General features: G+C 36.2%; 1 protein-coding gene across 1 annotated transcript; it reads right to left on the bottom strand.

The window, feature by feature from the left end:
• Positions 1 to 35: 35 nt before the first annotated feature.
• Positions 36 to 27787, bottom strand: LOC127855976 (ras-related protein Rab-18A-like; the record flags this gene model as incomplete). Its single annotated transcript, XM_052391911.1, has 6 exons — positions 36 to 5052; positions 7774 to 7899; positions 14882 to 15000; positions 25835 to 25907; positions 27402 to 27463; positions 27730 to 27787. Coding segments are annotated over 6 exons (552 nt in total), but the record flags the coding sequence as incomplete, so codon positions are not given.

Below are 27787 nucleotides of genomic sequence, written 5' to 3'. Positions count from 1 at the left end.
CAAGATATAACAAGATATAAAACAACACACACTACTAAATGTATGACTTTTATTGCATTAACAAATCATTCTCATAAGCATAACATATTCATCACCAATATATGTATAGTTACAAATAAGATGACAAAAATAAATATCATACTTTTGTTGTCTCAGCAACAAACATTACATTATACATACTATTCAAATCGTTATTACAAGTGCCAACATATAGATCTTAGTTTTACAACATCGTTACTTCATATTAAAATGTATCATAACTGTTAAATAGTGCCAACATGTTAAGACTTTACAAACAACATATCATTTATCATTTTCTTTGCGATATTTCCTCAAGAATGTAATCCAAATGAAATGAATGCATTTCTTGCCCTTCTTTTAATCATCAGTTCAAAAATATCTTCTAGATACCTAATACTATTCACACCTTTTCCCCTAATTTTTACATATATAAAACAAATATATTAACTTTTCTCTACTTTTATTACTGAATATTCATTTATTTAACAACCAAATATAATGGCAATTAATTGTTTTATTAACCCATTGCCTTAAAATAGTTATATATTTATATATATATTTTGTCTCATATGGATGTTTTGTGTTTTTTATATGAAATTAAAATGCACACAGGATTCAATATTTTCTTACTTAACATGTACTAACTTACTCTAACAAACATAAATGCTCCTAAGCAGTATTCATTGGCAGCATTCATAAGTACACAGCTAGTAAGTGTAACACGATTTCATGAAATCACAAAAAAGGATAACAATGAACAACACTAAGTATGCTTCATGTCAGCCAGAGCCAAGACTATTTCCTTTAACAACACAGTTGGCTACAAAGCTGTCTAATTCTACTATTTACACCAGTTAAGATCCATATTGACATTAACTACATACTATTTAAAATTAATTTACAATCAAGAGCATTGCAAAGCTTCAAATTAAACATTGATTAAGTTAACATAATTAAGTTAACAAAGAAAGAGCATGTTATCTTTCTATTATTTTATAATTACATCAAGTAATCTCTTGATAAGGGCGTAACTATGCAAATAAAATGGTAAATACATACTGACATTTAATCTATTGTGCATATCAATTACAATGCACAAAAAGTCCATTATGCACAACCTTTCGCTTATTCTGCATACCAAATTTCCAATAAACATAATATTATCCCACTAATGGACATTTTTGCAAGAGGCAGAATGGAACTGTTTTTTCTCTGTTGGGAAATATCCAAAATTAAGCCAGCATTGTCTCAATAGTGAGCTGTGTAAAAGAGCAGTGTTCAGTATTGTACTTGAGAACTTGCTAATTGCAAGGCAGGGCTATAGATCATTACCTGCCATATCTTAGGTGATTTAGTAATGGCAAGTTTAAGACAATAACTTTTCTTTACAGTATCTACAGTAAGATGAAACAAAGCTTTTTATTTAATTAACAAGGGACAAAATTGTCACAAAACCAGGTTTTCAGTTGAAAAAAGTCTGATAAAGGGAGACAATTTAAAATGTGTATTGTTAACCCCCTTGTGTAAAATTGACCATTATTTCAATTAGAAAAAAAAGAGATGTGTTCGTCAGAAACACAATGCCCCCTATTGAGCCCCTTTGAAATAATAAAATTTTTGTTTGTTTTGTTTTGACCTTTGACCTTGAAGGATGACCTTGACCTTGAACTTCCATCATCCAAAATGTGCAGCTTCATGAGAACGCCGCTTTGAAAATGTTTTTATTTTTGGTGACCTTTGACCTTGAAGGATGACCTTGACCTTCCATCACTCAAAATGTGAAGCTTCATGAGATACACATGCATGCCAAATATCAAGTTTCTATCTTCAATAATGCAAAAGTTATGGCCAATGTTAAAGTGTTTCTTTCGGACGGACGAACAGACTGACATACACACAAACTGACATACTGACGGACAGTTCAACTGCTATATGCCACCCTATCGGGGGAATAAAAAGTCTGATAAAGAGAGACAACTCAAAATCAAAATGTGCATTGTTACTGATTGTTCATAGTTACATAGTTGTTTCAAAATCTATTTTTAGTTGTGGCGTCCTTGACCTTGGAGATGTTGACGTAATTCTTTCGCGCGACACACTGTCCAACTAGAGCTTTGTCACAAACGTGACGTATACCCCCACGTGCCGCAATGACACAGACTATTCTGCATTCTGTCTTCACAAAACAAAAGAATCAAATTTATTGCGATTTTTAAGAATTATAATGCCATTATCATTATGGCCATTTCGATCTTTGAACTCTTGAATTCTTTCACATGACATGCCGTCAAAATTTATGGCAATTTTTTTACTTTTGAACTCCAAGTGTGACCTAGACCTTGGAGTTATCGACATAATTCTTTTGCATGACACATCGTCCAATGATTGTGAACAAATGTACCAAATTTTTAAAATCTCACAATAAATGACATAGTTATGGCCCAGACAAGCTCATTTATGGCCATTTTTGACCTTTGAACTCAAAGTGTGACCTTGACCTTGGAGTTATTGACGTAATTCTTTCGCACGACACACCGTCCAATAATGGTGAACAAATGTGCCAAATGATTTTAAAATCTCACAATGAATGACATAGTTATTGCCCAGACAAGCTTATTTATGGCCATTTATTATCTTTGAAAAGTGTGACCTTGACCTTCCAGATATTGATGTAATTCTTTTGCGTGACACACCGTCCCATGATGGTGAACAAATTTGCCAAATGATTTTAAAATCTAACGATGAACGACAAAGTTATGGCCCTGACAAGCTTGTTCCGCCCGCCAGCCCGCCGACATTCGCCAATCTAATAACCAGTTTTTACCTTTAGAAAACCTGGTTAAAAATATAATATATATAGTCTATTATGGTACATTCTAATATTAACAATATTAAACAAAATCTATACAATAGCACACATGTATATGTCTCTCTTTCTCTCTATATATCTATACAATAGCATACATGTATATGCCTCTCTTTCTCTCTATATATCTATACAATAGCACACATGTGTATGCCTCTCTTTCTCTCTATATAATGTATATGCCTCTCTTTCTCTCTATATATATATTATAAAGAGCGATTAATTTCCTCAATCCTAATCAAGAGCTCTGTAAATTCAGGAAATATATGTGAACATTAAACACGTACAAAATGTATACTAGCAAATGTAAAATTGCCAGTGATTTTACACTAAATAAAACAGATGAATTTGATAACTATTGGTCAGGCTATAAATCATTCTCTTTGAAACTCACTGGAAAAAATATTGGCGAACAAATTAAAACTTGAAATGCAAAATGATTTAATCAGAGAACAACCACTTACAATATTAATGAAAATCAAAATGTGAACATCATAATAAAAAAATTGAAAATTCTAGATTATTATTCAGTAAACAATGGACCTTAAGAAGTCAAAACAATAGCTCTATAACTTCAAGTTCATGTTATACACATCTATTATTGACACACAACTATACCATCCACCTTTTAAAAGTTCTCCACCTAGACAGTGATGGCAGATTGCAGAACCCTGCCTCCCCTAAGTCCCATCCTGCCCCAACCCACCCCATCATCTTTTTACCTGATCACATTATTAGACAGATATTGCATTTGCAGCTTCATTACATTTCCACTAGTTTTATTATTTACAGAAACAATATTTGAAATAAAAATACATGTAATATGAAATAACCATACATATAAATAACACATGCTACATGTACGAGTCGTTCTCTGCGAAAACAGGGCTAATGAATGTGCCAAAAGTGACATCCCAGATAAGTCGATGCAGTCGACACTGGCTAATCAGGGACTACCCTTTCTGCTTAAACAGAATTTTCCCTAAGAAAAGGCTAAGCTGCCTTTAAAAGAAAATACCATACAAGTGCAATTTGTTGTATCAGATTAGCCTGTGTAGACTTCATAGGCTGATCTGAGACCACACATTAAGCACATTAATTTAGCCCTGTTTTCCCTGAACAAGGCTAATATAAACATAACATATGCTACATGTATGTATTGAAAATAAGCCAGAGGGATAATAAGACTAAGAACTCTGAAGTTCTTTTTGACAAAATAGAACCTTGCCTTTTTCAAATCTTAGGTTGAGCACTGAAACAACACTTAAACAACAAGACAATAAAGCGTCCACATATAAATTTAAATTTACTGTTGTGTTATTCAGAGAAGTTTACAATTTAAAAAAAGTAATACAAAGTGTAAACTGTAAAATGGATTCACTAATAGCTTTTGAAATTTTGAGGCATTTCATATACAAACAAAACTTATTTTTTTACTCAACCTATATCTTGAAAGATAATCTGAACTGTTATAATCATAAAGGTCTACCGTACATTGGACTCAGAACAGCCATAAGCATGTAAACTGTACATAACTTTTTTTTCCAAACTGGATTATTATTACCAAGTCCTTCATTAGACAGAAATTGGTTTAATACACAATCACAGCATATTACATGAAGTGTTTTCAATGCCTTGAATGACCTTAAATGTTGATTCTGTACATATCATTTGATGTGAAATGATGGATGCTTAACTCTTTGTTTTGTACATATCATATACAGTGAAGAATAAAATAATAACCAGTCCAGTAATGTTTGTTCATGCAGAATAATTTCTGTTTAATTTCATCTTTTTTATGTAATATGTATGGGGTTTTTAGGGTCAAAATACTGGTAAACTTGATTTTTCCCCTATCAAATATTTTCTGTGCAGCTTTATATATTTTCAATTCACAAACATTCTCTTTATTACTTCCATTAAAATTTGACTGAAAACCAGCGTAATCAGTTTATTATATCTACCACATATGCAAAGATTCATGCACAATCTTCTTAAGAAGTTTCTCACAACAGCTTGTCCTCAGTTTGGCAAACATCCACTGACACAGATCATCCTATTACGCAATATCCACCACATGCCCCACCCCCTTGAGTTCCGCCTTTATAGAAATCCACACCACCTTTTTTAGTGTCTGTCTCCCATAGGCCAGGTGTTTGTATTATCTGGAACATAACAACAAAAAGTAAACAAGAGGGCCATGATGGCCCTAAATCGCTCACCTGACTAACCGAATACAATCCCAACCCAGTTTTCATCAAGATAAACATTGTGACCAAATTTCATAAAGATTAGATGAAAACTGTGACCTCTATTGTCTACACAAGGTTTTACTATTATTTGACCAAGTGACCTAGTTTTTGACCCCAGGTGACCCAAATACAATCCCAACCCAGATTTCATCAAGATAAACATTCTGATCAAATTTGATAAAGATTGGATGAAAACTGTGACCTCTATTGTCTACACAAGGTTTTTTTATTATTTGACTTAGTGACCTAGTTTTTGACACCAGATGACCCAAATACAATCCCAACCCAGATTTCATCAAGATAAACATTATGACCAAATTTTATAAAGATTGGATGAAAACTGTGACCTCTATTGTCTATACAAGGTTTTTCTATTATTTGACCTAGTGACCTAGTTTTTGACCCCAGATGACCGAAATACAATCCCAACCCAGATTTCATCAAGATAAACATTCTGACCAAATTTCATAAAGATTGGATGAAAACTGCGACCTCTATTGTCTACACAAGGTTTTTCTATTACTTGACCTAGTTTTTGACCTAGTTTTTGACCCCAGATGACCCAAATACAATCCCAACCCAGATTTTATCAAGATAAACATTCTGACCAAATTTCATAAAGATTGGATGAAAACTGTGACCTCAACTGTCTACACAAGGTTTTTCTACTTTTTTACCTTGTTTTTGACCTAGTGACCTAGTTTTTTTACCCCAGGTGACCCAAATACAATCCCAACCCAGATTTCATCAAGATAAACATTCTGACCAAATTTCATAAAGATTGGATGAAAACTGTGACCTCTACTGTCTACACAAGGTTTTTCTATTATTTGACCTAGTTTTTGACTCCAGATGACCCAAATACAATCCCAACCCAGATTTCATCAAGATAAACATTCAGACCAAATTTCATAAAGATTGGATGAAAACTGCGACCTCGATTGTCTACACTAGGTTTTTCTATTATTTGACCTATTATGTGACCTAGTTTTGACCACGTGACCTAGTTTTTGACCCGGGATAACCAAAATACAATCCCAACCCAGATTTTATCAAGATAAACTTTCTTACCAAATTTCATAAAGATTGGATGAAAACTGTGACCTCTATTGTCTACACAAACAAATTGTTGACGGACACACGCACACATATATGGGCGCCGGCCAAAAACAATATACCCCTGATCATTCATAAAAATATTCATAGTACAGACATCACTTAAAATGTGTGTTTATATGATTCCATTATCTCCAGTTTAGTTTTCCAGTATGTTCACATCAGATTAAATCAAAACCATTTATTTATTTTTTTCGCTTTCGCTTACCCTGACAGTTATACATGTAATAAAGTAGAGTTTGACTTTTTTGGCACATGAGCGGGGACAAGGGGGTATTAATGATTTTACCATCCCTGATTACAAACTGATACAACATTAATTAATACTGCTGTATTATGTATAGAGAATACTAGGTTAGGATTGAATACAGATAAGTATATTAAGCCAGGCTTATAAAACCAAAACCATGAGCCTTTGTTTTGCAAACCAAGCAAAGGAACTTATATATTACATTTACCAAGCAAAATAAACTTATCTGTTTTGTTACATGCACCTGGTATTCTATATAAATAATCCCATTACTGTTTATTCTTTCTGTGGAATTTTTGAAAAAACAAAAACAACAAGGGACAAAATTGTCACAAAACCAGGTTTTCATTGTGAAAAAAAAATCTGATAAAGGGAGAAAACTCAAACTGAACTTTTGAAATGACCAAAAAAAATTAACCCCCTTTGTAAGTTTTTTTTTTTTTTTTAAATCTATTTTTAGTCGTGGCGACCTTGACATTGGAGATATTGACGTGATTCTTTCGTGGGACACACCGTCCAATGATGGTGAACAAATGTGCCAAATGATTTTAAAATCTCACAATGAATGACATAGTTATGGCCAGGACAAGCTCATTTATGGCCATTTTTGACCTTTGAACTCAAAGTGTGACCTTGACCTTGGAGATATCGACGTAATTATTTCGCGCGACACACCGTCCAATGATGGTGAACAAATGTGCCAAATGATTTTAAAATCTGACGATGAACGACATAGTTATGGCTCGGACAAGCTCATTTATGGCCATTTTTGACCTTTGAACTCAAAGTGTGACCTTGACCTTGGAGATATCGACGTAATTATTACGCGCGACACACCGTCCAATGATGGTGAACAAATGTGCCAAATGATTTTAAAATCTGACAATGAACGACATAGTTATGGCCCGGACAAGCTTATTCCGCCAGCCCGCCAGCCAGCCAGCCCGCCAGCCAGCCAGCCCGCCCGCATTCGCCAATCTAATAACCAGTTTTTTCCTTCGGAAAACCTGGTTAAAAAACCCCTGAAAAACAAGAAGACCATCAAAAGTGTCCATGAAAAAAGTTAAATGATGTCTTAATTCTGCTCTGCACATTTTAGCTGTTCTGTAAAAATAAACCTTAATATGAGCCTCCCTCGCAGAAAAAAGGGTTTAATGCCTGTGCGTATTGTCTGCCCAGGCTTATTTGGAACAACTCTTTATTGAAATACATTAAAATCCGTTTTAGTCAGTGCCAACCTAATGATGGATATGCCCCTACATGCTTACTTTTTCCACTAGCTCCTCGAAGGCACACTGCACCCCTTCTTTAGTTTTCGCACTGGCCTCAATGAACAACATCTGGTGCTTCCTAGCAAACTTCAATCCATCCTCTTTACTCACCTCCCGTCTGGCCTGTTGATGGATTGGACAAGGAAAATAATGATTGAGCTTCTCTCTGGGAAAACAAGGGCTACATGCATGTGCGAAAAGTGTTGTCCCAGATTAGCCTGTGCAGTCCACACAGGCTAATCAGGGATGACACATTCAGCCATAACTGGATGTTTGCTATGGAGAGGCTTACTTAAAAAGAAAAATAACCGGAAAGTGTCGTCCATGATAAGCCTGTGCGGACTACACAGACTTATCTTTGACGCAACTTTCAGCACCTGTATAAAGACCGTTTTCCCCAGATCATGTATCAATTTTACTTAACAAACTAGTAAAATTCCCTAAGTTAAAAGGGAATCAATTTTGAATAAGAAAAAAACAACAGCTATCCATTTTAGTGATAATCAGATGAAACCCATCTGACTTAATGGTACAAGCTAAAAAGGCAGAGTAAGGAATGATTTAAGGGCAATTCCTTAACAGTTCCTATAAATGATTTTAGGGATTTCTAAGAAAAGTTATCCGATTGCCCTGTAATATGAGTAGTAAAATTTAAATGTTTAAATTGTCTTGGCACACATGTGTTTTTGTTAGCTTTTCCAAGTATGATAAAGTTTTCACCAAATAAGTGACTATTATATAAACATGCACATGCAATCATGCATTTAGACATATTATGCATGTGTCACATATAGTGACGAAAATGAAAAGATTCATTGCATGTGACTGACTGATTTCTATAAATATCATCAAGCAACTATAATGACTAGTAAAAAATCATACAATATGTCGCTTTTATTACCTGTAGATCAATATGGCTAAAAGTCAGGTTGAGCATGAGTGGGCTCATGCAAGTAGCAATTATCAAACAATATCCCCAAAGACCAAAGGGCACTTTCAAGAAACACACTTAATTGACTTGATCTGCTTTTAAGATGTTTGAGCAATAAATATGATTTCCAATCAGGTTATTTTCGGTCTTATGATACCGATGTTATCTTTGCCAAGATAATATTGGAGTTAATGTTCAGACCAATGTTTAAATTACGCAGTCAAGATGGTTTCTGATTGAAGGTTTTTAAATTAGACAATAATTCTAAGTCTTGTACACATATTTTTCATCAAGTCATACCAGGGAAACTGCATCACCTTCCTCTGACCAAGTTTCATGAAAATTGAAAATAAATGTGTCCTACAAAGTGTTCCCAAGGCGAATGTTAAAGACAAAAAACAAACAATCAGTGTTTTTTCACCTTTGGGGGAAAGGTGGCAGAGATGGGAGATTGTACAGCATAATGGGATTCTTTGGAGATGAGCATTATTAGATATTTTATTCCTTTTTGTGTTAGGTCAGGTGAGGTCCAAATTGTGCACATAAGGATGACAGGGTATTTGTTGAAAAGAAAATTACTTCAAATAAGGTAAATACCGGTATTCTACAAAATGTTGGATGTACCATAATAATTATCTGGGCATTGAGATAACTTAAAGAGGGCTAATATTTACCAAGTACATGTACAAAGTGGAAGTGTGCATGTATGCAAGGAAAAGGTAATACGTAGGGGCTGATTATAAAGAATGTTAAATTATCCCTGCAATATTTTCACTATTGTCTAAATTTTGTAATATGTGTGTGGCTTAACTCACTACACAAACTTTTTCAAAGGCTCAATTATATATTGCTATAACAACATTTTCACACCAATATCATTGTAAAAATCATAGCAGTTTAAAGCGTTACTTTGTAGGTACACAGAATGCTTAAGTTTTTAGATGGAAGTATAAGGATAGATTCAAGATACCTGTAAATAACAGACCAGTGATAAAAGTAACTATTAAAGGAATGTTGCACTTACATTCTGATTCTGCTAAAATGGAAGCAGATAGTAAAATAATCATATAGCCAGATGGCTGTGGTCAACTAGAGCTGTATGTAACCATAGAAACAGAAACTTTAAAGCCACAAACCTTATTTGGCATAGTAAATTTAAGTAAAAATAAGAATTATATTTTATCTATGCCAATTAGAATATCTCTGGTGGAAACAAGGCATAAATCCGTATTTTTTTGCGCTTTAAAACTTAAAAAAAATCATGTTTTTCAAACTGGACGTATACGTCAAGAAATCCTACTTTCAGTTTTAAAAAGTAGTACCGTTTGAAAAATAATAAATTACTTGCTACTGTAACTAGGCTATAGATTTAATTTTATCTATGCCAATTAGAATATATCTGGTGGTTACGAGGTAGAAATCCATCTTTTTTGCTATTTAAAACTTAAAAATAATCGCGTTTGTCAAAATGAATGGACTTATACATCTAGAAATCCTACTTGCAGTTTTAAAAGCGGTACTGTTTGAAAAATAATAAATTACTTGCTAACAAGGATATAGATTTATTGACAATTTTGCACACTTTTAAATTGAATCTACATGTATATGTATTGATTAACATATATTTCATTTCAAAGTCAGAGGCAAGGTGTATGGCTTAAGCACATGTGACACATTTACCTAGTTGAAACAGGCAACCACATCTACCTATGTAAGGCTTTGAAACAACATGAAGAATATATAGGCATTGCTCAACACAGATAAGTTAATTCAGTGAGGCTTACAAAACTATGAGCCTTAGAGTGGTCAGGTTTTCTTGCACAACAATAACAATTATTAATCTATTATATTCAAAACATACCTGGTTCTCAATATATCCCATCATTTTCACATTTTATTTGTTTAATATTGAAAAAAAAACAAACACTGACAATGCAAAACAAGAAACCATCTGAGACGGGTGATGCTCCCCAAAGTTTTTTTTGTCACAATATTGCACTATATATTCTGATAAAAGGAAACGTCTTGAGGGGCATAACTTTGGACATAATAATACGATGGATGATTATGCAACTTTAAAATTTCAAAGGGTCATAACTCTCTAAATAAATAATCTAACCAGAACCCACTAATAACATGCGCATCTCCTCAAGGTAGTTAAGCTTCCCATAAAGCTTCATTGAATTCCCGTAATAAGCTGCCGAGAAATAGTTCGGACAAGAATTGCACAGTATGTACAATGGAAAATTTCAAAGGGCCATAACTCTTTGACAAATCATCCGACGAGAACCGGCTAATAATATGCACATCTCCTCTTGGTAGTGAAGATTCCCAGAAAGTTTCATTGAATTCCGGTCATAAGTTGCTGAGAAATAGCCCCAACAAGAATTGCACTATATGTACAGTTAATGGAAAATTTCGAAGGGCCATAACTCTGTGAAAAATCATCCAACCAGAACCGGCTGATAATATGCACATCTCCTCTTGGTAGTGAAGCTTCTCATAAAGTTTAATTGAATTCTGGTCATTAATTGCTGAGAAATAGCCCGGACTAAAATTGTGCACGGACGGATGGACACACCCATGGACAGACGAAGCAGCGACTATATGCTCCCCCCAAAAATTTAGGGGGAGCATAAAAACTCATAACAACGGGAGGAAAATAAACATAATGCTATATGCAATATTTTATGTTTTTACAGCTTACTGGTACCTATATAACCCGTTAGGTTTTTTGTGGTATCTTCAAATGCTTATTTATAATTACTTTGCAACTGAGCTTGCTAAATTTTTGAGTTTTGAAATTTGAGGCAAAAAGAAACTGTCATGACAGGGTTCGACATTAACTTTTTTTACAGCAAGACTATCGGACCAGCTTCTCTTAAAATGTACTTGCCCGAATCTGATGTCTACTAGACCATAAATGACACAGCAAAAAAACACAATTGTGTCATGTAACTGTTTAATCAAGATTTATCAGTAAATAATCAGGGAACACCAAAAAGTTATTTTGATGCCTAGAGTAAACAGTTTTTGCTTTTCTTCGTCAAATTCAAGCCATTGGAACTCAATTTTCCATTTAGGATCAAATTTACGTTTTCGTTTTTCTTAATATTTACGTTTCCTGTCAGTTTTACCGTTGGATTCTTCTTTATTAACTGATTTGTCGGACGAAAATCCGACCTTGAACAAAGTCATTCTTTAAATTACATTCTCTTGTCTGCTACGCCAAAATGTTTACATTGACAATACCGATTTTCCATAGAAGTGGTAAAAACATGCTGTAAAGTTTTACGACACTGCAGAAAATCATTAATATTCATGACAACTTGACCAATGAAAACAAGAGGGCCACGATGGCCCTATTTTGCTCACCTGAGAGGACTAGGTTCATTCAATCTTTACCAAATGTCAAACTTGACCTAGATATTGTCCAGACAAACATCCTGGTCAAGTTTCATCATTATTTCATCTGGGTGTCATGATCAATGTGCCTATGAAGTTTCATGATCCTAGACGTAAGCATTCTTGAGTTATCATTCGGAAACCATTTTTCTAAGTTGAGTCACCGTGACCTTGACAGCCATTGTGTGAATACTTTTTTTGGCACTGTGACCTTGACCTTTGACCTAGTGACCTGATAATCAATAGGGGTCATCTGCGAGTCATGTTTAATATACCTATGAAGTTTCATGAACCTAGGCATAAGCGTTCTTGAGTTATCATCCAGAAACCATTTTACTATTTCAGGTAACTGTGACCTTGACCTTTCACCTAGTAACCTGAAAATCAATAGGGGTCATCTGCGAGTCATGATCATTGTACCTATGAAGTTTCATGATACTAGGCATAAGCGTTCTTGAGTTATCCTCAAGAAACCATTTTACTATTTCAGGTCACTGTGACCTTGACCTTTGACCTAGTGACCTGAAAATCAATGGGGGTCATCTGCGAGTCATGATCAATGTACCAATGAGGTTTCATGATCCGAGGCATAAGCTTTCTTGAGTTATTACCTGGAAACCATTTAACTATTTTGGGTCACTGTGACCTTGACCTTTGACCTAGTGACCTGAAAATCAATAGGGGTCATCTATGAGTCATGATCAATGTACCTATGAAGTTTCATGATCCTAGGCCTAAGCGTTCTTGAGTTATCATCCGGAAACCATTTTTCTATTTCGGGTCATCGTGACCTTGACCTTTGACCAAGTGACCTGAAAATAAATAGGGGTCATCTGCGCGTCATGATCAATGTACCTATGGAGTTTCATGATCCTAGGCCTAAGCATTCTTGAGTTATCATCCGGAAACCATTTTACTCTTTCAGGTCATCGTGACCTTGACCTTTGGCCTAGTGACCTGAAAACCAATAGGGGTTATCTGCAAGTCATGATCAATGTATCTATGAAATTCATGATCCTAGGCCTAAGCGTTCTTGAGTTATCATCCGGAAACCATTTTACTGCTTTGGGTCAGCGTGACCTTGACCTTTGACCTAGTGACCTGAAAATCAATAGGGGTCATCTGTGAGTCATGATCAATGTATCTATGAAGTTTCATGATCCTAGGCATAAGTGTTCTTGAGTTATCATCCATAACAATTTGAATTTCGGGTCATCGTGACCTTGACCTTTGACCTAGTGACCTGAAAATCAATAGGGGTCATCTGCGAGTCATTATCAATGTACCTATGAAGTTTCATGATCCTTGGCATAAGAGCTCTTGAGTTATCATCCGGAAACCATCTGGTGGAAGGACGGACCGACATGAGCAAAACAATATACCCCCTCTTCTTCGAAAGGGGTGGGGGCATAATGAGAAAACTGCGCCCCTCCCAGCAGCCATGTTATTCAACTGACCGGAACCATTTTTGAACTCAACTCTTGTATCAAGGAAACAAATGTTCTAAGCAAATTTCATGAAAATTGGGCCAAAAATGTGACTTTTGCTGTGTTCACATGTTTTCATTATATACATATAGAGAAAAAGGCCCCACCCATAGGCGGCCATGTTTATTCACCGATCACATCCATTTTCAAACTCGTCCGAGATATCAATAAAACCAATGTTTTGACTAACTTTCATGATGATTGGGCAAAATTTGTGACTTTAGAGCGTTTACTAGGTTTCTCTATAGCCAAATAGGGAAAACTGCCAATATATACATATAGAGAAATATGCCCTGCCCACTGGCGGCCATGTTTTTACACCGATCTCGACCATTTTCGAACTCGTCTGAGACATCAATTAAACAAATATTTTGACCAACTTTCATGATGATTGGGCAAAAATTGTGACTTCTAGAGTGTTTACAAGGTTTCTCTATGGCCAAATAAGGAAAACTGCCCCGCCCACTGGGGGCCATGTTTTTCAACGGATTGGAACCACTTTTGAACTCAACCAAGATATCATTGAGACAAACATTTTGACAAAGTTACATGAAGATTGGACATGAAATGTGACTTCTACAGTGTTTACAAGGTTTTTCTTTTTTTTGACCTAGTGACCTAGATTTTGACCGGGCCTAACCCAGTTTCGAACTCGGCCGAGATTTCATTGGGACAAAGCTTCTGACCAAGTTTCATGAAGATGGGACAAGAAATTTGGCCTCTAGTGTTTACCAGCAAATGTAAACCGACCGACGGATGGACATACGACGGACAAAGACCCGTCACAAAAGCTCACCTGAGCAATCAGGTGAGCTAAAAAGAAATTTCTGCGGGAAGCCCCCCTTCGTGTCTAAAAATAGCGATGAATCATGTGAATGCTCCGCGTTTATTTCTATATGCTAGTTTTGTTCTGATGTAAGTAAAAGATACGAGAGTAATTTTACATATTTTTAGAAAAAAAGGTTTTTACAGCAGTTAGTTATAGTTGTATGAATCAGTGTAGATTTGTTTATGTAAGACCAGTCGGACAAGCTAGCCCGACCACCGATCTAACAAGACAATGTCTGTCGGACGTGCCTTAATGTCGAACTTTGTTTTTATTACTTTTCACAGGATTACATGTAGAGTGTCAAAATATTTCCTATGCATATACACAACAAATGAACTCAGTATGGAAATAATTAACTGTTGAAAGAAAAAAAAATTCAATTAAACAGTAAAATTATATCACCTAAATCCAAAATGAAACACAATGACAAAATAATGTTATGGGGTAACTTACCTGGTCAATTTTGTTTCCAACCAGCATTTTGATGAGATCGTGTTTTGTTGAGAATGTCTCCAGTTCATTTAGCCAGACCTCAAGTTTGCTGAACGAGCTTTTACTACATACATCATACACTAAAATAATTGTAAACAAGATTGAATTTTATTTCATCCAATAATAAAATATTTCATAAAATTTGTACAAGGTTTTTGCAAAGACTAATACCTGTACAAATACATATGTTAAATGTTTTAATTCATAAATATATAATACAATTGATATCTTTAAAATATGATTCCAAAGTCTTTTCCTGACTTTAATTTTGTAGAAATGTCGCCATTTATAGTATTACACTGTAAGGCTAAAAAACATTATGTAAATGTTGCATTCCATAATGTCAAAGGTCACTCAATAAGAGTGTGACATTGAAAACAAGAGCACCGCCTTGCGGGTGCAGGCCGCTCATCTTTTTTTCTTTTTAAAGGTGTAGGGACCTATCTCAATTTCAATCACAAATGAGGGAGGGGTGGACTGGAGAGGGTTGTATATTGTGGGGTGTGTGGTCATTTATTACATTATCTTCCAACAAGGGCTGTTTGTAAAACATGCATGCCCTCCATATGGGCTGTCAGTTGTAGTGGCAGCCATTGTGTGAATAGGTTTTTTGTCACTGTGACCTTGACCTTTGACCTAATGTAAGTTATCATCCGGAAACCATTGTACTATTTCGAGTCACTGTGACCTAGACCTTTGACCTAGTGACCTGAAAATCAATAGGGGTCATCTGCCAGTCATAATCAAGGGGGGAGTGAGAGGGGGGTATAATGTGGGGTGTGGTAATTTATAAGTTAAAAAAAAAATTGTTTTGGGTGGGGGTGGGGGGTGGGGGTGAGAGGGGGGGTGGGGGGTGAGAGGGGGTGGGGGGTAGGGGGGTGAGGGGGTAGGGGGGGGTGAGAGGGGGGTATAATGTGGGGTGTGGTAATTTATAAGATGTTTAAAAAAAAAATGGGGGGTGGGGGGGGGGGTATGGGGGTGGGGTTCGGGGGGTGAGAGGGGGGTATAATGTGGGGTGTGGTAATTTATAAGATGTTAAAAAAAAAATTGGGGGGGTGGGGGGGTAGGGGGGGGGGGTAGGGTAGTTTTGGGGGGGGGGTAGGGGGGGTGGGGAGGTGAGAGGGGATAATAATGTGGGGTGGGGTAATTTATTATATGTTTAAAAAAATATGTTTGGGGGGGGTGGGGGGGGGGTAGGGGGGTGGGGGGTAGGGGGGTATAATGTGGGTGTGGTAACTTATAAGATGTTTTAAAAAAAACAAGGGCTGTTTGTAAAACATGCAGGCCCCCCTATATGGGCTATAAGTTGTAGTAGCAGCCATTGTGTGAATACGTTTTTTGTCACTGTGAATGGTGGTGGTGGTTGGTGGTGGTGGTAGCAGAAGAAATAGTAGTAGTAGTAGTAGTAGTAGTAGTAGTAGTAGTAGTAGTAGTAGAGTAGTAGTAGTAGTAGTAGTAGTAGCAGTAGTAGTAGTAGAAGTAGTAGTAGTAGAAGTAGTAGTAGTAGTAGTAGTAGTAGTAGTAGTAGTAGTAGTAGTAGTAGTAGTAGTAGTAGTAGAAGTAGTAGTAGTAGTAGTAGTAGTAGTAGTAGTAGTAGTAGTAGTAGTAGTAGTAGTAGTAGTAATAGAGTAGTAGTAGTAGTAGGTGGTGGTAGCAGAAGAAATAGTAGTAGTAGTAGTAGAAGTGGTAGTAGTAGTAGTAGTAGTAGAAGTAGTAGTAGTAGTAGTAGTAGTAGTAGTAGTAGTAGTAGTAGTAGTAGAAGTGGTAGTAGTAGTAGTAGTAGTAGTAGTAGTAGTAGTAGTAGTAGTAGTAGTAGTAGTAGTAGTAGTAGAGTAGTAGTAGTAGTAGTAGTAGTAGTAGAAGTAGTAGTAGTAGTAGTAGTAGTAGTAGTAGTAGTAGTAGTAGTAGTAGTAGTAGTAGTAGAAGTAGTAGTAGTAGTAGTAGTAGTAGTAGTAGTAGTAGAAGTAGTAGTAGTAGTAGTAGCAGCAGCAGCAGCAGCAGCAGCAGCAGCAGCAGTAGTAGTAGTAGTAGTAGTAGTAGTAGTATGCATTACAAAAATGCTGTTAGCCTTACATTTGGTAAAATTTAAATATATTACAAGGGAGGCAAATCTGTAACAATAAATTTAAATTTATTGCATTTGTTTCCCCTGTAGTGTATTACCTCCCCTGTCCTGCTTATATTTATATTAATCAACAAAATTAAACATTAACACAATATTTAATATACAAAATATACAAAAAATCTCATATTCTGATTATATTTTTATTGATCCACTGTATTTTACTTAAAGGATGAGGTTTCATTGGACTGATAATTATAGATTTAGGATTACAGACCAGTTGCTTTAGTAATATTGTTCAGAGTGTGCCCTGTTGGCCGCGTTTGCATTCTTGAATTATCATTCAAAAACCATTTTACTATTTCATAAAAATGCAAAAAAACTGCAAAAAATTTTTTTTTTTAGGGAGGGGGGATTCTTGGGTGGGATGGTCTGACGGTTTTTCAAAAATAAAATAATAAAAATAAATATTTGTGTTTTTTAACCATGTTTGAAAAAAACAAGAGATGTGTTTGTCACAATGCCCCCTATTGCGCTGCTTTGAAAAAATGTTTTTTGTTTTTTTTTACCTTTGACCTAGAAGGATGACCTTGACCTTGAACTTCAACCACTAGAAATGTGCAGCTTTATGAGAACGGGCTTTGAAATATTATTTTTTTGACCTTTGACCTTGAAGGATGACCTTGACCTTGAAGGATGACCTTGACCTTGAACATCCACCATGCAAAATGTGCAGCTTCATGATAAAGATGCTTTGAAATTATTTTTGTTTACCTTTGACCTTGACAGATGACCTTGACCTTGTAAAATGACTTTGACCTTGAAATTCCACCACTCAAAATGTGCAGCTTCATGAGAACGCCGCTTTGAAATTTTTTATTTTGTTTGACCTTGAAGGATGACCTTGACCTTAAACTTCCACAACTCTAAATGTGCAGCTTCATGATAATGCCGCTTTGATGTTGTTTTTTTACCTTTGACCTTGAAGGATGACCTTGACCTTGAACTTCCACCACTCAAAATGTGCAGCTTCATGAGAACGTCCCTTTAAAATTTTATAATTTTTTTTTTACCTTTGACCTTAAAGGATGACCTTGACCTTGAACTTCCACCACTCAAAATGTTCAGCTTCTTGAGAACGCCGCTTTGAATTTAAACAAGGGCTGTTTGTAAAACATGCATGCCCCCCATATGGGCTCTCCGTTGTAGTGACAGCCATTGTGTGAATATGTTTTTTGTCACTGTGACCCTGACCTTTGACCTAGTGACCTGAAAATCAATAGGGGTCATCTGCAAGTCATGATCAATGTATCTATGAAGTTTCATGATCCTAGCCATAAGCGTTCTTGAGTTATCATCCGGAAACCATTTTACTATTTCGGGTCACCGTGACCTTGACCTTTGACCTAGTGACCTGAAAATCAATAGGGGTCATCTGCCAGTCATGATCAATGTACCTATGAAGTTTCATGATCCTAGCCATAAGCGTTCTTGAGTTATCATCCGGAAACCATTTTACTATTTCGGGTCACCGTGACCTTGACCTTTGACCTAGTGACCTCAAAATCAATAGGGGTCATCTGCGAGTCATGATCAATGTACCTATGAAGTTTCATGATCCTAGGCCCAAGCGTTCTTGAGTTATCGTATGACAACCACCTGGTGGACGGACGTACCGACCGACATCTGGTGGACAGACGTACCGACCGACCTATCGACATGAGCAAAGCAATATACCCCCTCTTCTTCGAAGGGGGGCATAACAAAAATTGGGGGGGTGGGGGGGTGGGGGGTAGGGGGGGTGGGGAGGTAGGGGGGTGGGAGGTAGGGGGGGTGAAAGGGGGGTATAATGTGGGGTGTGGTAATTTATAAGATGTTTAAAAAAAAAAAAAAATTGGGGGGGTGGGGGGGGGGGGTGGGGGGTAGGGGGGTGAGAGGGGGTAATAATGTGGGGTGGGGTAATTTATGAGATGGTTAAAAAAAAATTGGGGGGGGGGGGGTGGGGGGTGGTGGGGTAGGGGGGATTGAGAGGGGGGTATAATGTGGGGTGTGTTAATTTATTAGATGTTAAAAAAAATGGGGGTGGGGGGGTAGATGGGGTAGGGGGGAGTGAGAGGGGGGTATTAAGGTCGGGTTATTTATTAGATGTTTAAAAAATGGGGGGTGGGTGGGGGGTAGGGGGGTGGGGGGGTAGGGGGGTGGGGGGTAGGGGAGGGTGAGAGGGGGTTGGGGGTGAGAAGGGGGTTAAATGTGGGGTGGGGTAATTTATTACATGATGTTTAAAAAAAAATGGGGGGGGGGGATATCCTCTATTCATTAAACATGAAATTTAAACTTATTGCATTTGTTTCCCCTGTATATAAGAAAGATATAATAGTGTATTACCTCCCCTGTCCTGCTTATATTTATATTAATCAACAAAATTAAACATTAACACAATATTTAATATACAAAATATACAAAAAATCTCATATTCTGATAATATTTTTACTGATCCACTGTATTTTACTCAAAGGATGATGTTTCATTGGACTGATAATTATAGATTTAGGATTACAGACCAGTTGCTTCAGTAATATTGTTCAGAGTTTGCCCTGTTGGCCGAGTATGCATTCTTGAGTTATCATTCAAAAACCATTTTACTATTTCGGGTCACCGTGAGATTGACCTTTGACCTAGTGACCTCAAAATCCATAGGGGTCATCTGCGAGTCATGATCAATGTACATATGAAGTTTCATGATCCTAGGCCCAAGCGTTCTTGAGTTATCATCTGACAACCACCTGGTGGACGGACCGACCGACCGACCGACATGTGCAATGCAATATACCCCCTCTTCTACGAAGGGGGGCATAATAAAGAAGTTATGGCAATTTTAGCAAATTTTATAATTTGACCTTGAGAGTCAAGGTCATTCAAAGGTCAAGGTAAAATTCAACTTGCCAGGTACAGTACCCTCATGATAGCATGAAAGTATTTGAAATTTAAAAGCAATAGCCTTGATACTTTAGAAGTAAAGTGGATCTAAACACAAAATGTAACCATATATTCAAAGTTACTAAGTCAAAAAAGGGCCATTATTCCGTAAAAATGACAACCAGAGTTATGCAACTTGTCCTTTAAAGTCCCCTTATGATAGCTTGCGAGTGTTCCAAGTATGAAAGCAATATCTATGATACTTTAGGGGTAAAGTGGACCAAAACACAAAACGTAACCAAATTTTCCAGTATAAAGGGCCCATAATACCGTCAAAATGCCAGTCAGAGTTACATAACTTTGCCTGCACAGTCCCCTTACGATAGTTAGTAAGTGTTGCAAGTATGAAAGCAATAGCTTTAATACTTTAGGAAAAAAGTGGACCTAAACACAAAACTTAACCAAATTTTCAATTTCTAAGTATAAAAAGGGCACATAATTCTGTCAAAATGCCAGTCAGAGTTACATAACTTTGCCTGCACAGTCCCCTTATAATAGTTAGTAAGTGTTGCAAGTATGAAAGCAATAGCTTTGATACTTAAGGAATAAAATGGACCCTAAACACAAAACTTAACCAACATTTTCAATTTTCTAAGTATAAAAAGGGCACATAATTCTGTCAAAATGCAAGCCAGAGTTATCTAACTTTGCCTGCCCAGTCCCCTCATGATAGTAAGTAAGTGTACCTAGTTTGAATGCAATAGCATTGATACTTTATGAGAAAAGTGGACCTAAACGCAAAACTTAACCGGACGCCGACGCCAAGGTGATGACAATAGCTCATTTTTTTTTTTCAAAAAATAGAAAAGCTAAAAATGACATCGCATTGCCACAAAACCAGGTTATCAGTATTTTAGGTGTTCTTTAATATAATTTATTTAGAAATCCAAACATAGATTTGCATGTAAGCTAACTGATATATAGAGTGGAAACACTTGTTCTATATTTATAAACAATGAGCTTGATCTTGACAAAACTGATCCCAAATGGATGCCCACGATGGGTTTACATGTAAGCACACAAACCACAATATATCCATCATAACTCCAATACTGAGCTTGTTCTATGCTAGTTTTCATTAAGATGAGTCAAATCAAACTTAGTTTATTGAGAAACCACATTCTTTTGTGTTTTTCTTTTTTAGTTACAGTGACCTTGACCCAACAGCAATTTTCACAAAGGTCTTCATGTAAGCTACCTACCTAAAACTTCCAGTGAACAAGAGCTGTCACCATAGGATGACATATGCCCCCTATAAACGCTTTGATAGAAATTATGAGCATTTTTTGAAACCTAAACGCAGATTTCAAAACCTAAACGCTTAGTTCAAGGTCAAGGTCACAGGGGTTAAAATTGTTGTGCGTATGGAAAGGCCTTGTCCATTTACACATGCATACCAAATATGGAGGTTATATCTCAAGGGACATAGAAGTTATGAGCATTTTTCGAAACCTAAACGCAGATTTTGAAACCTTAACGCGGACCCTTAGTTAAAGGTCAAGGTCACAGGGGTCAAATTTGTGTGCGTATGGAAAAGTCTTGTCCATTAACACATGCATACCAAATATGAAGGTTATATCTCAAGGGACATAGAAGTTATGAGCATTTTGAGAAACCTAAACGCAGATTTTGAAACCTAAACACAGACCCTGAGTTCAAGGTCAAGGTCACAGGGGTCACGATTTTTGTGCGTATGAAAAGGCCTTGTCTATATACACATGCATACCAAATATGAAGGTTATATCTCAAGGGACATAGAAGAAATGAGCATTTTTCGAAGCCTAAACGCAGATTTTGAAAGCTAAACGCGGACCCTAAGGTCAAGGTCGCAGGGGTCAAAATTTTTATGCATATGGAAAGGCCTTGTCCATATAGACATGCATACCAAATATGAAGGTTAAATCTCAAGGGACATAGACGTTATGAGAAATTTGAGAAACCCAAACATAAAGTGTGACCGAAGGACAGACAGTCCAATCACTATATGCTGTCCTTCGGGGGCATAAAAATTTTCTTTTTGTATGTACAGAGACAGCTCCTTAATGCAAGAACTATATAAGTTTCATCACCATTGGCCTATGTTAGCTTCTAAGGTATCAACTGGACACCACATGTATGATGCCACTCCAACACATTGCAGCCAATCCCAAATATAATACTTATGATTGTCAACTTCGTTGAAAACTTGGTTTCATACCCTTTTTTGACGAGGCTGCGAAGCAGCTCGTCTAAGTTATCATACCATGAAAAAATTCTTCACAATGGCGACCTATGTAAAAGACCGAGCCAGTCCGATTGAGATAGCTAGATTTTTTTACTAACTGGCATACCTCGCTGATTATCATTGATAAAGGTATAGGAATGTCAGCTATAAATAGGACAGCATATTCTGGAAAAAAGATTTAATAGTAGTTTAAAAACATAAATTTTAAATCAGTTATATTCAATCCATTATATGTTTATAGATCAATAAAACAACTATGCAATTTCTGTATTGTATTTGACATTTGTCGTGATTCAGTAAATAAATTGCGAATTAAAACATGTATAATTAACTTTCAACGCGTTCATGAGTGTTAAGAAAACGAATTATTTCGAACCTGCCATTTGTAAACGTTGTAGCGACTATGGCATATAAACAGCATAATAGCCGTAACACATCTGTGAAACTCGCTCTTACGCGTGCTTTCTTATTTTGCATATTTAATAAACTTTCAAACAGAAATTACAGAGCAACATCAGTGCACATACTATGTTTGATAATTCATTCGTTTGTTGGATATTGTTTGCTGTTTTAAACACATATTAGGTCATATTGCGGAGATTTAGTTAACCTTACCATGTGTTCATGGACGAACTCATGTATTCAAGTGCCCTTATGACTATGTGCTCATACCTACTTCGGGAATCATCATGAAATGATTGCCGTACTTAACGAACAAACATGCAAAGAGAGGAGAAAACTTCAAACGATTGAAAGCAATCCTATCCGATGACAACAAATTCACAACCATCACACAAGATTTGATATGCTAATTCAGATTATTCTTGACTGTACCCATTCATCGCTAGAGGACAGCGTCATATTGTCACGAAAGCAAGAGACAGACATAGAAAGATGGTCCCAAGCCTACTGCGAAAGACTCATGATGCACAGAGCTCAAATAATAAGTAGCAAATAATGGGTATCCCAATTGTATGTAATATACTTCTGATTAAATTAATATAATTGTAATGGTCCTCTCGCGTTTCGTTTTCGATACTTTGTACTAGACCTAGTTAACTTAATTGATGGCCGACCGCGTTTCGTTGTATTTGTAAATACTAGTCTGGTTATGCGCACTAGTTATCGTTACGCTTAAAAAAGTTGAACATTATGAGTGAATGAACGGAAAACTCATCCTCTACAGGGGAGTGCTCCCATGCCAAAGGGAGGAAAATCCACGACAAGACAAGACATGCCTAAGCTTATTGAATAAGAGAAAAAACAATAATCATGGGCATGTGATATCACGTCCGTACACATAGCATCATTAACTAATGAAAGGAAACAACGAAATATAAAGTTTGGTATGATATACATGTCAAATCAAAGAGCATGGTGTAATTAAAGAGCATGTCAAGATTTGAATTTATATGCTGAAACGTAATGTTATAACCAGGGGTGGCGAAATCTAAAAAAACTATACTTGTCCACAGACAACCATTTAGGAAATTTAACTTGCCCGTTGCTGAACTACACTTGTCCGTTAATGTTTATATAAATTATAAACGCATTTATTGATTAATGTTAAATAATGTGGAATATATCAAAATGAGTATGATTTGCTTGTTTTGTTTATAATTGTATTTCAATGGTACATTCATTATAGCAGTATATTATAAACAATATATAGACTTTCTCAAACTTTAAATCTTGCGAAGCTAGTGTTATTAAAACATGTGCTGAACATAAGTACATTGTAATCTTAACAAATTAAACTAGTCCAATATGTGGACCTCATCAGACTGAGGCTCCGCTACTGGTAGCAATTTGATTATATAAACTGGTAACCATTGAAAATCGGTTAGCCAAGTTTCTTGAAAAGTTCTGGTGCGTTTACTTAGATCATATTTTTTTATCATAATCTTTCTTAGTTTTTTGGGAGGTGGGCTGCTCAAAGCTTCGGGTTTCTGCTCCGTTGTTGAAGATTAAAAAAAAGTTTCATCTTTACCATTAAAGTCGTCTTAAATAACAAGGTAGACCGTGTTTTGATTATCTTAGATTGATACTTTTTATTTCCGTCTGATTGTAAAAATAAAGAAACCAGTCTGTACACTGTCTAACAGTCGGGCCGAATGTTGAAAATGCGGCATGCTCCCGGTCTCATATAGAATAAGGGAGATCGCTGTGCAGGAAAGTGCACGTATTTTAGCTTGATTGCTCCGCAAATAGCACTGACAATGTAATCGCGTGTCAACATCCGGTTTTGTAAAACTTAATTACGGCTTTAATACATTGTATTTTTGTATACCTGGACGCGACTTTTAAAAAACTTGTTGTCCACGGAAAACTTAATTGAAAAAAGTCAGTTGCCCAGACAAGCAAATGTACGACTCGGGCAACTCGGACATTTGATTTCGCCACCCCTGATAACCCACAAACGTTTTGCTGTAACAGAACGTTTTTTTTAAGATAAGTGGTACAGAAAATACACGTTGAATATCTTTTTAAAGATATTTCATGTTATATTTGATTGAAAATGTAACCCGCCTCCCAGTTTCGCTGAATGGATCAAGATCCCCACGGGTACTACTTCCCCGTAACTCTTTTGTTTTTCGTACCCTACATTTTTCGTACCCATTTTTTTTGTACCCATTTTTTTTGCGTTTCCAAATTTTTGCTCGCAATCAATTTTTTTTTCTAACACAATTTTTTTTTCGTACCCACATTTTTTTTCGTAACCAAATCTTTTTTCGTACCCAACTTTTTGTTGGTATAATTTTTGTACCCAAAATTTTCGTACCCACATACACAATTGTGGTGATGTAGACAAACTTAAATAGATGCTTATATATCAATCGTCTTCAAAAGCATTGTCACACCAGTACTGTCAGTACTTTGATTTAAACATGATCTGGTAAAAACAAATATTACACAACAGGATCTTACAAGTGCTGCTTAGCTTGTAAAACAATTATGCACCAAAGTTTAAAAACTTGAGATAAAATATAATTTTTTACGTTATTAAAGTGTAAGATCAAAATGATCAACTAAAGGTTGTTAGAGAGTAAAACTGCTTAAAGACTTATTTTAAATACCAGTATTTCAAATCCTGCCCTCAACTATCTTTAAATTTATTGAATGATTATTGAAGTTGGCCTAGATATCATTTCCACAGATACTCAACAAAGATTGGCAAATTTTGAATGAAGGGCAAATATAGCAGTCTTTCAATTGACAGAAATTAGAAAACTAGAAAAACCCTCCATAAATGCTCACCCTAGTATGATCCCTTGTGCCCCTTTTAGTGACCCTATAAAAAAGCTTACCCTCATATGACCCCTTGTGCCCCCTGTAGTGACCCTCAAAAAGGCTTACCGAGTATGACCCCTTGTGCCCCCTTAAGTAACCCTTTAAAAAGGCTTACCGAGTATGACCCCTTGTGCCCCCTGTAGTGACCCTCAAAAAAGGCTTACCCGTGTATGATCCCTTGTGCCCCCTTTAGTGACCCTATAAAAAAGCTTACCCTAGTATGACCTTTTGTGCCCCATGTAGTGACCCTCAAAAAAGGCTTAACTAGTAAGATTTGTGCCGCCCTGCCATAACCCTAAAAAAAATGCTTGCCTAGTATGACCATTTGTGCCGCCCTGTCTTGACTCTAAAAAATGCTTACCTAGTATGACCCCTTGTGCCCCTCTATAGTAACTGGGAGTCAGAGTCCTGAACCTCTCTTGACCTGCAGTGTCCTAAAACAATCCATTTACCAATTGCTATTGGATTTATTAGCACACCTTTACAGATCAACCTCCAACAAAAACTGTGTAAAGTATACATATGTTTTTACAAGACAACTCCTAACAATAATGGAGATCATTCATTCTAGCTGGCAAAAAATTTTTAAGTCGAAATCTGTCAAACAGTCCATTTAGTTTTGACTAGTCAAAATTTAATAATAATCAGATACATCAGTGTTTGCCAATTGTGGTGACAAATAACTGTACTTTTAAGGCTATACGACAGTTGCTGATATTTTCCTTACAACAACTGTATACTTTTTAACCTTTCAAAGTCACAGGTGACCGTGTTGGGCGCGTGGCACCAACACCTGTGGTTAAAGTGTGTTTTAAGTTCAAGTTTTGGCCAAACTCAACACTATTCAAGTCTTAATTAATTGGCTATTAATTTTCTTAAGCCAAACATCATTTATGCTGGTGAATGAACCTTCTTGAGCTAAGTAAAACAAGACTATTGTCAAGCAATATAAGTCCCCTACCCGCTCCACCATTGTCAGAAATTCCAACATATTCAGATTAAAAAAAAATTAAAATTGTTGCCATAGCAACCATAATTTTTGACGTAGGAACAAAATGAAATGACGTGCATAATGTATATATTGCCATCTATCCATGTTCCAAGTTTCGTGAAAAAATATTAAGAACTTTTTAAGTTATCGCAGAATCCAGAAAACCAGCATTTTCAGCAGTATTTCTAGTCTATTTGTTGCCATAGCAACCAGAATTTTAGACGTAGGAACAAAATGAAATGACGTGCATAATGTCCATATTGCCATCTATCCATATTCCAAGTTTCATGAAAAAATATTAAGAACTTTTAAAATTATCGCAGGATCCAGAAAAGTGTGACAGACTCACAGACGCACAGAGCGAAAACCATAAGTCCCCTCCGGTGAAACCGGTAGGGGACTAATAAATGAATTTTGTTACCGTAGTTACCAAACATAATTCAATTAAAAACGCATTATATGTGGATCAGCACTTTAATTTAATTTCATACTCAAAACAATAACACATTTAGCATTTCTTACAGTTTTGATTTAAATCAGGGGAACAAATAATAAACAAGAAACAGTCGGAGACGGGTGATGCTCCCCAAAGGTTTTTTTTGTCACAATATTGCACTATATATTATTCAGATAAAAGGAAACGTCTTGAGGGCACAGATGTTGGGGGACAAGAAGTTTTTATAAAAAATTTCAAAGGGCCATAACTCTGTGAAAAATCATCTGACCAGAAGTGGCTGATAATATGCACAACTCCTCTTGGTAGTGAAGCTTCCCATAAAGTTTCATTGAATTCCGGTCATTAATTGCTGAGAAATAGCCTGGACAAAAATTGTGCACGGACTGACTGACACACAGACCGACTGACAAAGCGGCGACTATATGCTCCCCCCCCAAATTTTTTGGGGGGAGCATAAAAACATAAAAATACTATATTTACCCATATGGCGAGTTTCGTTTTGTTCCCATCAACTGTAAGTGTTTTCACTTTGAAATCAACACCTAAAAATTATTAAACTGTAAGATTTCACAACATAATATTATCCAAAACATTTTGAGTAAAATAATACAATAATGTCACTTTTCTGCTCACACAAACCTTTTTCAGCTAAAATAACTTTAATTACTTGTAACAGATATCAAGTTATTTACTGATTCATAAAGAATACCATGGTAATTTCTAAACTTGTATACTTGTTGGTCATTGTTTCACAACAATATAGAAAACAAACATGCAGGTCTCTGTACACTTGTTACTGACAACATACCTATTGTGGCAGCCTGCTCTGGGTCAAAAGTATCATCTGTGAAACGCAGAAGAAGACT

The sequence above is a fragment of the Dreissena polymorpha genome, chromosome 13 (assembly GCF_020536995.1).
Source record: "Dreissena polymorpha isolate Duluth1 chromosome 13, UMN_Dpol_1.0, whole genome shotgun sequence".
In the NCBI taxonomy this organism is placed as follows: Eukaryota; Metazoa; Mollusca; class Bivalvia; order Myida; family Dreissenidae; genus Dreissena; species Dreissena polymorpha.
Note: the sequence above shows the minus strand (reverse complement) of the source record. Positions and strands in the feature narration are given on the sequence as shown.